Raw genomic sequence first — 12,974 nt, forward strand, 5'->3', positions numbered from 1 at the left:
CCAGCACAAGCGACACAGAAGACAGGTGATTTCTGCAGTTTCAACTGAGGTGCAGACCGACACCCCACACCTCACATGGCAGGGTACACCCCTGAGACGAAGCTTCCAGAGCAAGAATCAGACAGGATCACTTGCTGTTCAGCAATATTCTATCTTCTGCAGCCTCCACTGCTGATGCCCAGGCAAACAAGGTCTGGAGTGGACCTCAAGCAATCTCCAACAGACCTACAGCTGAGGGTCCTGACTGTTAGAAGGAAAACTAACAAACAGAAAGGACACCCACACCAAAACCCCATCAGTACAGCAACATCATCAAAGACCAAAGGCAGATAAAACCACAAAGATAGGGAAAAAGCAGGGCAGAAAAGCTGGAAATTCAAAAAATAAGAGCGCATCTCCCCCTTCAAAGGAATGCAGCTCATCACCAGCAATGGATCAAAGCTGGACGGAGAATGACTTTGACAAGTTGAGAGAAGAAGGCTTCAGTCCATCAAACTTCTCAGAGCTAAAGGAGGAATTACATACCCAGTGCAAAGAAACTAAAAATCTTGAAAAAAGAATAGAAGAATGGATAACTAGAATAATCAATGCAGAGGCCATAAACGAACTGACAGAGATAAAAACCATGACACGACAAATACGTGACAAATGCATAAGCTTCAGTAACCAACTTGATCAAGTGGAAGAAAGAGTATCAATGATTGAGGATCAAATGAATGAAATGAAGCAAAAAGAGAAGTCTAAAGAGAAAAGAGGAAAAAGAAATGAACAAAGCCCTCAAGAACTATGGGATTACGTGAAAAGACCAAATCTACGTCTGATTGGGGTGCCTGAAAGTGAGCAGGAAAATGGAACCAAGTTGGAAAACACCCTGCAGGATATCATCCAGGTGAACTTCCCCAACCCAGTAAGGCAGGCTAACATTCAAATTCAGGAAATACAGAGAACGCCACAAAGATACTCCTCAAGAAGAGCAACTCCAAGACACATCACTGTCAGATTCACCAAAGTTGAAATGCAGGAAAAAATGTCAAGGACAGCCAGAGAGAAAGGTCGGGTTACCCACAAAGGGAAGCCCATCAGACTAACAGCAAATCTCTGGGCAGAAACTCTACAAGCCAGAAAAGAGTGGGGTCCAATATTCAACATTCTTAAAGAAAAGAATTTTCAACCCAGAATTTCATATCCAGCCAAACTAAGTTTCATAAGTGAAGGAGAAAGAAAATCCTTTACAGACAAGCAAATGCTGAGAGATTTTGTCACCACCAGGCCTGCCCTACAAGAGACCCTGAAGGAAGCACTAAACGTGGAAAGGAAAAACCAGTACCAGCCATTGCAAAAACATGCCAAAATGTAAAGACCATCGATGCTAGGAAGAAACTGCATCAACTAACAAGCAAAATAACCAGTTAATATCACAATGACAGGATCAAGTTCACACATAACAATATTAACCTTAAATGTAAATGGACTAAATGGTCCAATTAAAAGACACAGACTGGCAAATTGGATAAAGAGTCAAGACCCATCAGTTTGCTGCATTCAGGAGACCCATCTCACATGCAGAGACATACATAGGCTCAAAATAAAGGGATGGAGGAAGATCTACCAAGCAAATGGAGAACAAAAAAAAGCAGAGGATGTAACCCTAGTCTCTGATAAAACAGACTTTAAATCATCAAAGATAAAAAGAGACAAAGAAGGCCATTACATAATGGTAAAGGGATCAATTCAACAGGAAGAGCTAACTCTCCTAAATATATATGCACCCAATACAGGAGCACCCAGATTCATAAAGCAAGTCCTTAGAGACTTACAAAGAGACTCAGACTCCCATACAATAATAATGGGAGACTTCAATATCCCACTGTCAACATTAGACAGATCAATGAGACAGAAAGTTAACAAGGATATCCAGGAATTGAACTCAACTCTGCACCAAGCAGACCTAATAGACATCTACAGAACTCTCCACCCCAAATCAACAGAATATACATTCTTCTCAGCACCACATCGCACTTATTCCAAAATTGACCACATAGTTGGAAGTAAAGCACTCCTCAGCAAATGTACAAGAACAGAAATTATAACAAACTGTCTCTTAGACCACAGTGCAATCAAACTAGAACTCAGGACTAAGAAAATGAATCAAAACCGCTCAACTACATGGAAACTGAACAACCTGCTCCTGAATGACTACTGGGTCCATAACTAAATGAAGGCAGAAATAAAAATGCTCTTTGAAACCAATGAGAACAAAGATACTACATACCAGAATCTCTGGGACACATTTAAAGCAGTGTGTAGAGGGAAATTTATAGCACTAAATGCCCACAAGAGAAAGCAGGAAAGATCTAAAATTGACACTCTAACATCACAATTAAAAGAACTAGAGAGGCAAGAGCAAACACATTCAAAAGCTAGCAGAAGGCAAGAAATAACTAAGATCAGAGCAGAACTGAAGGAGATAGAGACATAAAAAACCTCCAAAAAATCAATGAATCCAGGAGTTGGTTTTTTGAAAAGATCAACAAAATTGATAGACCGCTAGCAAGACTAATAAAGAAGAAAAGAGAGAAGAATCAAATAGACGCAATAAAAAATGATAAAGGGGATATCACCACCGACCCCACAGAAATACAAACTACCATCAGAGAATACTATAAACACCTCTATGCAAATCAACTAGAAAATCTAGAAGAAATGGATAATTTCCTGGACACTTACACTCTCCCAAGACTAAACCGGGAAGAAGTTGAATCCCTGAATAGACCAATAGCAGGCTCTGAAATTGAGGCAATAATTAATAGCCTACCAACCAAAAGAAGTCCAGGACTAGACAGATTCACAGCTGAATTCTACCAGAGGTACAAGGAGGAGCTGATACCATTCCTTCTGAAACTATTCCAATCAATAGAAAAAGAGGGAATCCTCCCTAACTCATTTTATGAGGCCAACATCATTCTGATACCAAAGCCTGGCAGAGACACAACAAAAAAAGAGAATTTTAGACCAATATCCCTGATGAACATCGATGCAAAAATCCTCAATAAAATACTGGCAAACCGAATCCAGCAGCACATCAAAAAGCTTATCCACCATGATCAAGTGGGTTTCATCCCTGGGATGCAAGGCTGGTTCAACATATGCAAATCAATAAACATAATCCAGCATATAAACAGAACCAAAGACAAAAAACACATGATTATCTCAATAGATGCAGAAAAGGCCTTTGACAAAATTCAACAGCCCTTCATGCTAGAAACTCTCAATAAATTCGGTATTGATGGAATACATCTCAATATAATAAGAGCTATTTATGACAAACCCACAGCTAATATCATACTGAATGGGCCAAAACTGGAAGCATTCCCTTTGAAAACTGGCACAAGACAGGGATGCTTTGTCTTACCACTCCTATTCAACATAGTGTTGGAAGTTCTGGCTAGGGCAATCAGGCAAGAGAAAGAAATCAAGGGTATCCAGTTAGGAAAAGAAGAAGTCAAATTGTCCCTGTTTGCAGATGACATGATTGTATATTTAGAAAAGCCCATCATCTCAGTCCAAAATCTCCTTAAGCTGATAAGCAACTTCAGGATACAAAATTAATGTGCAAAAATCACAAGCATTCTTCTACACCAGTGACAGACAAACAGAGAGCCAAATCATGAATGAACTCCCATTCACAATTGCTTCAAAGAGAATAAAATACCTAGGAATCCAGCTTACAAGGGATGTAAAGGACCTCTTCAAGGAGAACGATAAACCACTGCTCAGTGAAAGAAAAGAGGACACAAACAAATGGAAGAACATACCATGCTCATGGATACGAAGAATCAATATTGTGAAAATGGCCATACTGCCCAAGGTAATTTATAGATTCAATGCCCTCCTCATCAAGCTACCAATGACTTTCTTCACAGAATTGGAAAAAACTGTTTTAAAGTTCATATGGAATCAAAAAAGATCCCGCATTGCCAAGACAATCCTAAGTCAAAAGAACAAGGTGTGAAGGATCATGCTACCTGACTTCAAACTATACTACAAGGCTACAGTAACCAAAACAGCATGGTACTGGTACCAAAACAGAGATATAGACCAATGGAACAGAACACAGCCCTCAGAAATAATACCACACATCTACAACCATCTGATCTTTGACAAACCTGACAAAAACAAGAAATGGGGAAAGGATTCTCTATTTAATAAATGGTGCTGGGAAAATTGGCTAGCCATAAGTAGAAAGCTGAAACTGGATCCTTTCCTTACTCCTTATACGAAGATTAATTCAAGATGGATTAGAGACTTCAATGTTAGACCTAATACCATAAAAACCCTAGAAGAAAACCTAGGTAATACCATTCAGGACATAGGCATCGGCAAGGACTTCATGTCTAAAACACCAAAAGCAATGGCAACAAAAGCCATAATTGACAAATGGATCTAATTAAACTAAAGAGCTTTTGCACAGCAAAAGAAACTACCATCAGAGTGAACAGGCAACCTACAGAATGGGAGAAAATGTTTGCAATCTACTCATCTGACAAAGGGCTAATATCCAGAACCTACAAAGAACTCAAACAAATTTACAAGAAAAAAACAAACAATCCCATCGAAAAGTGGGCAAAGGATATGAACAGATATTTCTCAAAAGAAGACATGCATACAGCCAACAGACACATGAAAAAATGCTCGTCATCACTGGCCATCAGAGAAATGCAAATCTAAACCACAATGAGATACTATCTCACACCAGTTAGAATGGCAATCATTAAAAAGTCAGGAAACAATAGGTGCTGGAGAGGATGTGGAGAAATAGGAACACTTTTACACTGTTGGTGGGATTGTAAACTGGTTCAACCATTGTGGAAAACAGTATGGTGATTCCTCAAGGATCTAGAACTAGAAATACCATTTGACCCAGTCATCCCATTACTGGGTATATACCCAAAGGATTATAAATCATGCTGCTATAAAGACACATGCACACGTATGTTTATTGCAGCACTATTCACAATAGCAAAGACTTGGAATCAACCCAAATGTCCATCAGTGACAGACTGGATTGAGAAAATGTGGCACATATATGCCATGGAATACTATGCAGCCATAAAAAAGGATGAGTTCATGTCCTTTGTAGGGACATGGATGCAGCTGGAAACCATCATTCTCAGCAAACTATCACAAGAACAGAAAACCAAACACCACATGTTCTCACTCATAGGTGGGAACTGAACAGTGAGATCACTTGGACTCGGGAAGGGGAACATCACACACCGGGGCCTATTACGGGGAGGGGAAGTGGGGAGGGGGGAGGGATGGCATTGGGAGTTATACCTGATGTAAATGATGAGTTGATGGGTGCTGACGAGTTGATGGGTACAGCACACCAACATGGCACAAGTATAAATATGTAACAAACCTGCACGTTGTGTACATGTACCCTAGAACTTAAAGTATAAAAAAAAAAAAAAAAATGGAGCATAAAAAAAAAAAAATACAGGCCAGGTGTGGTGGTTCATGCCTATAATCCCAGCAATTTGGGAGGCCAAGGCAGGTAGATCACCTCAGGTTGGGAGTTCAAGACCAGCCTGCCCAACATGGAGAAACCTCATCTTTACTAAAAATACAAAATTAGCCAGGCATGGTGGCACATGCCTATAATCCCAGCTCCTCGGGAGGCTGAGACAAGAGAACTGCTTGAACCCAGGAGGCGGAGGTTGCGGTGAGCCGAGATCACGCCATTGCACTCTAGCCTGGGCAACAAGAGCGAAACTCCATCTCAAAAAAAAAAAAAAAATTGATACATACATACATACATATTGCTGTAGTGCTATGGTCAATATGCTTCTTCAACTAGGTCTAGATCTTATGCTAAAGTTCTGTTTCCTCTGTCTAAATGTAGAAAGAAGAGGACAGGAGGTCACATAGGTTTTTCCTGGATGAATAAATGGATTTAACTTGCACAAACAAACCAAATTGTAAATTCTTCTCTAGTTTATGTAAAATGATTGTGCCCAAAAAACAATGTTTTATCTTGCTCAACACTTTAATTTGTGGCTTGTCCAATAATTAAGCAAAAGAAATACCAGGCCCAGCAAACAAAAACGGCCTCTGTTTCAAATATTCCCTGTATTACAATCATTACCCACACTTAAATCACAATTAAAGATATCTGGAGGCGAGCAAGCAGAATAAATGAAGGAAAAACCCTAACCTCCAAAACAAGGATCATTCAACACTTCAACTTTATTATCACTGACTACCTGGGTCATCTGGGCAAATCCCTTCACTTTCCTGGGTTGAGTTCTTTCCTGTATTAATTATTCTAGATAATAAATCTGTATATTATTAGTACATCCTATTAGCCTTACTTATTTGCCTGCACCTTAGTTATTAGAGTTTAGTTATTATTGCATTTCTAACTAGATCTCAGGTGATCTGGCTGCTGGTGTCCCAACAATCTTTTGAAGACCGTCACTCTGCAGAATATAAAAATGTTGATGAATGTCATCTAAGGGCGATTGAGTAGTAAAAGTTACCTCAATGTAATTCTGAGAACTGTCACTCTGGCATTGCAGCTCCACGTGGGTGAAGTTGATTTGTATTTGTTCTCCTTGGGGCTGCTTTATCATATAGATGCATTGCCTGGTGTGAGTGAAAGGCCCAGACAACTCAGGCAGGAAGAGTTCACCTTCTGGGTCCGTGTAGTTCCCACCACAATGCAGATCCGCTAAGAACAGGGAAGACACAAACAGGTCATGCCAATGGCATTGCTCTGGCTCGCAGGCATTGGATCCAATTTCTAAAAATTTACACTCACACACACACACACACGCACACACACAAGCACATACCCGCTTTATTCACCCTCCATAGGCTTGTGCCTCTAATTTTAAGATTTTCAATTTGATGTGTTTGTGGGACATTCTTGCAGTGGCTTAAAGAAATAGATGCAGAGATGTATCATCTAGCTTCCAATCTACTATTCTCTTCATAAATTGCTTTTTAAATACATTAATGCTCTGCTTCATTCCAATAAGATTTGAGATGGTTATAAAAAATGTAACAAAATGAACTACATAACTGTATACATGAAGCAGATTAAAGAAAAAATGAATACACAATAGCAAGATGTAGCCAGGGGGAGTTGATTTGCAAAGAAAACAATTGCAAGGGGAACAGGAGGTTGGCACCAGATTCTGCAGAAGGAAAAGGAAATGAAGAAAGGGGACAAGTAAAGATGTTCATTGTTACTCTTCCTGATATTGAAACTTAAAAGGTATTTTTTCTGTGAATGCTTATTAAGGGCACAATAATAGATGTCATAAACAAAATCCTCCACTTCCCTAAAAAAACCCAAATCATAGAGTATTTCCTATGTTTTGTTGTTTGTTTGTTTTAAGGTATCACAGCAAGTGAGTTCCTAACAGCTAATAGTATTTGGCTGGAAGTGAAGCTCTAGAGTCTGGGACACTGTGATGCTGGAAGCCAGTCCCAGCCCCTGCGCAGCTGGACTTGATTCGAGGATAAAATCCAGAGAGACCGCACTGCTCACATGCACAAACCTCTCTCACAACTAAACATCAAACACCACGAGGGACTGGCGTCCTGAATTATTTAAGTTTGGGTGCCTCATACATCTTTATAATGATGTGGATCCCATAATTTAGGGATCAAAGCATATTGCAGTATTAATAATAGAGCATTGGGAAGATAAAGGAAAAATCTGAAGTTGTGAGAGAAATATGTATAAAGAAATGTTCTTGGTTTAAGACAGTCGGTCATCCTCTGAATCACATTAAAATATAAAACAGATGTAGGCATAGCATTGGCCTTCAAGTCCCTCTTAAGCTCCCAACTGGTAGGTTACTTACAAGGTGATGTTAAGTAGGTGATATGGAAGCCTTGGTCACTAATCTGGGAGTCCGAATGGAAGTGAATTCTGGCAAAAGGGCCAGTAGTCTGGAGCGGTGGGACAGAGAAAGTGGTGCAGAACCTCCCAAGAACGGGGTCCTGATACAAAGGACCATCTCGAATCTAAAACAAAAGGATGAATCATTAAGCTCAAAGTGGTCAGATTTTTAACAAACTAGGTCACTTTGGATATTAACTTTAGAAAATCTGTCATTTAAAAGTGATCGCTCAAGGAAGTTTACCCATCACATCCAAATCTAACTCATGGCTGAGGTTCAGCAAAGGGTGTCTCCTTCTCCCATCACCCCAATGCCTTCTCTCTGTCTGAATCTTTTTTTTTTTTTTTTTTTTGAGATGGAGTCTTGCTCTGTCACTAGGCTGGAGTACAGTGGCGCGATCTCAGCTGAGTGCAACCACCACCTCCCAGGTTCAAGCAATTCTCCTGCCTCAGCCTCCCAAGTAGCTGGGACTACAGGCGCCTACCCCCACGCCCATCTAATTGCTGTATTTTTAGTAGAGACGAGGTTCCACCATGTTGGCCAGGATGGTCTCAATCTCTTGACCTCGTGATCTGCCTGTCTTGGCCTCCCAAAGTGCTGGGACTACAGGCATGAGCCACCGCTCCTGGCCTGTGACTGGATTTCAATTCCAAGGCTGGACATATAGTTTGAATTCTTCTCATGATGCTACTAATCAAATATCTTTCCCCTTTGATTGTTTTTCATTATAAATTCTTAGTGGTCTAGAAGAAAATGAATATAAGCAAAGAAAACAGAAGAAGGAACACCATTGATGCCAACTGATTTATAACTTGGTTCAGGTTTCAGAAGGATCAGAGGTAGAGAGGAAGTGCCGTCAGATTAGACACAATATAAAGACAGGTTAGTGAATTTAAAAATGCAACTTTGATAGTAAGTACTACAATGATAACGATGTGACCTTAGAAATCCATTTTTAATTGTTGGTTTTTAATCTATTATGTAATCATGTCAATCTCTCTATAATTCTGTTGTAATTGCAAATTCTATACTATATAGACCATCGAGGAGTCAATGAACTAAAGAATATTTTAATATGGTCAATTTTGTCTATTCAAATTACTTTTCTTTTCTTTTTTTTTAGACAGAGTCTCGCTCTGTCGCCCAGGCTGGAGTGCAGTGGTGTGGTCGTGGCTCACTGCAAGCTCCGTCTCCTGGGTTCACGCCATTCTCCTGCCTCAGCCTCCCAAGTAGCTGGGACTACAGGTACCTGCCACCGCGCCCAGCTAATACTTTTAGTAGAGACGGGGTTTCACCATGTTAGCCAGGAAGGTCTCAATCTCCTGACCTGGTGATCCGCCCGCCTCCGCCTCCCAAAGTGCTGGGATTACAGGCGTGAGCCACCGCGCTCGGCCGGCCTCAAGTTACTTTTTTTACTGAGATCAAAGTTATATGGCAGCATTACTTTATTCTAATATTTAAGTGGTTCTTTGAAATACTGTAGCTTAAAGAGAAATGAGAGACATTTCAATACTGTCAGAGTGGCTGACACTTTCTATCATATGGTCTCCAGAAATGAATGTGTAGGAATTTTTTAAAGCCTCTAATTTTAACTTGATGGGATTTATTGAAAATTAATTTCAAGATAACTCACTTTTCTGTCAACATTTAAATGACCATTTTGCAGAAATTTTCCAGAGAGAGACAGATCTTCCAGTCATTCCCAAAGGTTTCAAATCCATTATTGCTGAATTACTAATGACTTTTACTTGCGGAGCCCCTTTTTGACAGCCACATCCTTCCATCCTTTATGAATAATTCCATTCAACTCCATTCTTCTCTAATGGACTTGGAAATGCATATTGTCTTTTTAGCATTACTGCAAGTGGCTGAGATTTATGGTGATAAAAAATACAGGACAACCTAGGAACTCAATCGTCTCCATTATCTTGTCAGTCTACAAATGAAAAGCAACACTTTTTGATGCACCTACGTACAAATGGCATTTGAATATAGGAGCCTTTTCTCCTTCTCCATATTTTAATCTTTTACTAATGGGTAGGCAGAATGAGCTTTGGCTGATACCTCTCCTCTCAGTAATAATGATTAATTTATTCCAGGAACCTAAACCAGTTCAACACAATCACTATTATTTTTCTTTTCCTTTTTTTTTTTTTAAGACAGATTCTCACGCTGTCACCCAGGCTGGAGGGCAGTGGCACGATCTCAGCTCACTGCAACCTCCGCCTCCCGGGTCTAAACGATTCTCCTGCCTCAGACTCACGAGTAGCTGGGGTTACAGGCACCTGCCACCTGGCCCAGGTAGTTTTTGTATTTTTAACAGAGATGGGTTTTCACTGCATTGGCCAGACTGTCTCCAACTCCCAACCTCAAGTGATCCACCCACCTCGGTCTCCCAAAGTACTGGGATTTCAGGCTTGAGTCACTGTGCCTGGCCTCTTCATGGAATACTACAGTTACATTGTAAAAGACTTTGCCAGTTTGCCACAGAAAACTGAAGGTTTGAATCTGCATTGAAGGAGATGGCTATTACTGAGTGTTTATTTCACAAATTCTGCATTCTCATGGCAGGGGTGTGGGCTTCCAGGTAACACTATAGCAGGGCAAGGTAATCTGTTTCCCAGATTCAAACGGAACCCAGAAGAAGAAGAAACAAATAGGCACAATTAAAAATAGAGACTTTGCAAGACTTAGATATTGACTGACTATTGAGAAATACACCTAACTATTGCCAATATTTTGGGGTCATCCATAGGCATGGCTAGACCATAGTGCCCTGAGTCCTAATCATATTGCGATATGTTCTATCTAAATATAATTATTTACCTCAAGGTAATCTTTGTTGCAGTCATCATGGTGCTCAAGGCTCAAGGTCCCAAAAGTGAATGTTACCAGGAGGTCAGGACTAGTTACAACAATCCAGACACAATCTCTTCCTGGGGGGTAGTTTCCTGGATACCCCGGAGACTTAATAGAACCATAAGGACCAGTCAGTATACCTCCACACTCTAAAATAAGAAGGAAAAATAATGTTACATTTGTATAGATGTTATAATTCATGGAGAATGATTAGAGCCCTTGGTGTAAGAAGCCAAACTTTGTTTAAATAACTATGAGTGGTTTTAAAATTTAAATTTTAATTTAATTCATAAATTAAACAAGACTTATATTTTCCAGTTTCATAAAGTTATAAGTCTAGAAGTATCAACTGATAAATAAATGAATCACCCATGTGTCAAGCTCTGTGCTTGTGAGCCATCACATGCTGACACAATTTAAACAGGGCTGGACCATCTGAGGGATGAATACCAGGATTGTAGAGTAATCTTTTTCACTTTGAGGATATTAATTTCTGTATGTGAAATTGTAAAGAATTCCAGAACTTCTGCCAACTACTATGTGTTTCAACAAACCAGATCACTTTGCATATTAAAATGGTTAAGCACTACATAATTTTCATTTAAGAAGGTTTCTTAATACTATCATACAGTTAAAACATTCATTTTACAAACGAAAAAATTCAAATGTCTGTAGTGACCGAGCCACTGTTCCAAGAATGGAGCAAGTGAGGGACTGAGCCAGGCTTTCTGATGCTGACCCCACTACCATCCTCATTATACCACAGCAGCCCCCTCACATTGCTGACCAGTGACTGGAAAAGCCTGTTCTTCATTAATACCCACATTTATTTAACAAAGAATTTATAGTGACTTAGATTTCTATGAGAAATGCTACTGTAAATTAAATGATAGAAACACTAAATAATAAAAAACTATCATGTACTAATACAGACATTAGAAATAAGTGCAATAAGGTGACATTTTAGATGAGCAAGATATGAAATTTACATAGCTATACAGGTTGTTCAAATAAAAATTTTGCTGTCAAAGTAAAAAATGAAAAAAATTAGTTCCATGAGTCTCATTGTTCCTACTGAGAAAACATCTTAGTTCCTCAGAAGAAGATGCATTTCCCAATGTAATACTTTAAAAGTTACCAATTTTAAATGCATAAAATACCATAAGGAAAGTAAAAGATTAATGACAAGAAAAAAATGCAATATACAACAAAGAGTTATTATCCTAAAATATACAGAACTTCTAAAAAGAATAGAGATACGAACAGAGTGTACTGAAAAAAGTTCAGGTGTCTTTTAAACATATGAAAGGATGTTCAACATCACTCATCACAAAGAAGGTGCAAATAAAACCTTCACTGAGATGCCATTTCTTACTGCTCAGAATGTTAAAAATCCAGAGTTTTGAAAACAAATTATTGGAGAGGCTGTGGGGACATAGGCATTCTCACACATTGCTAGAGAATGCAAGATGGTACAATCACTGCATAAGAGAATATAGCAATAGCTAGCAAAAACGTATGCATTTCAGTTTTTTGTTTTTTTACCAAACGATACTACCTTTGGAAAGATATCCCAAAGGTACATTGGCAAAAATACAATATGACAAGTGAATAAGGTATTTTGTTGCAGTAACATCTGGAATTCCAAAAGATTGGAAACAAGGCTGGGCGTGGTGTCTCATGCTTGTAGTCCCAGCACTTTGGGAGGCCGAGGCAGGAATATCATTTGAGCCCAGTTTAAGAACAGCCTGGGCAACATGGGGCGACCCCATCACTACAAAAAATAAAAAAAATTAAAATTAGCTGGGTATGGTGGTGTGTGTCTGTAGTCCCAGCTACTGGGGAGACTGAGGCAGGGGGATCACTTGAGCCTGGGAGGCTGAGGCTGCTGTAAGCCATGATCACACCCTGTCTCAAAAATAAAAAATAAAAGACTAAAAAGAAGATGACCAAAAGACTGGAAACAAGCCAAATGTCCATCAATAGAGTACTGATTGAACAGAAAATGAGACATCACATAACAGCATACTATGCTCTGATTATGGAGTAATCTCCAGGATATATGATGTGAAAAAAAGCAAACTATAGACCAGTGTGTATATTATGCTCCCTTTTATCTAAGACAGAGGAAAATACAATTATATGTGATCATTTGCTTATTTTTAAATAGAAGGATAAATCAAAAACTAATAAAAACTG

The 12,974-nt window shown here is 39.3% G+C and overlaps 1 protein-coding gene across 1 annotated transcript in view; it reads right to left on the bottom strand.

Moving 5' to 3' along the window:
* CUBN (cubilin) overlaps positions 1-12,974 on the bottom strand; it is a 332,666-nt gene that overhangs the window by 278,830 nt on the left and 40,862 nt on the right. The window contains 3 exon segments of the mRNA XM_033208657.1: positions 6,543-6,733; positions 7,878-8,040; positions 10,743-10,924. Of these exon segments, the coding sequence (XP_033064548.1) occupies positions 6,543-6,733; positions 7,878-8,040; positions 10,743-10,924 (536 nt within the window).

This window comes from Trachypithecus francoisi, unplaced genomic scaffold (assembly GCF_009764315.1).
Source record: "Trachypithecus francoisi isolate TF-2019V2 unplaced genomic scaffold, Tfra_2.0 Lachesis_group9, whole genome shotgun sequence".
Classification (NCBI taxonomy): domain Eukaryota; kingdom Metazoa; phylum Chordata; class Mammalia; order Primates; family Cercopithecidae; genus Trachypithecus; species Trachypithecus francoisi.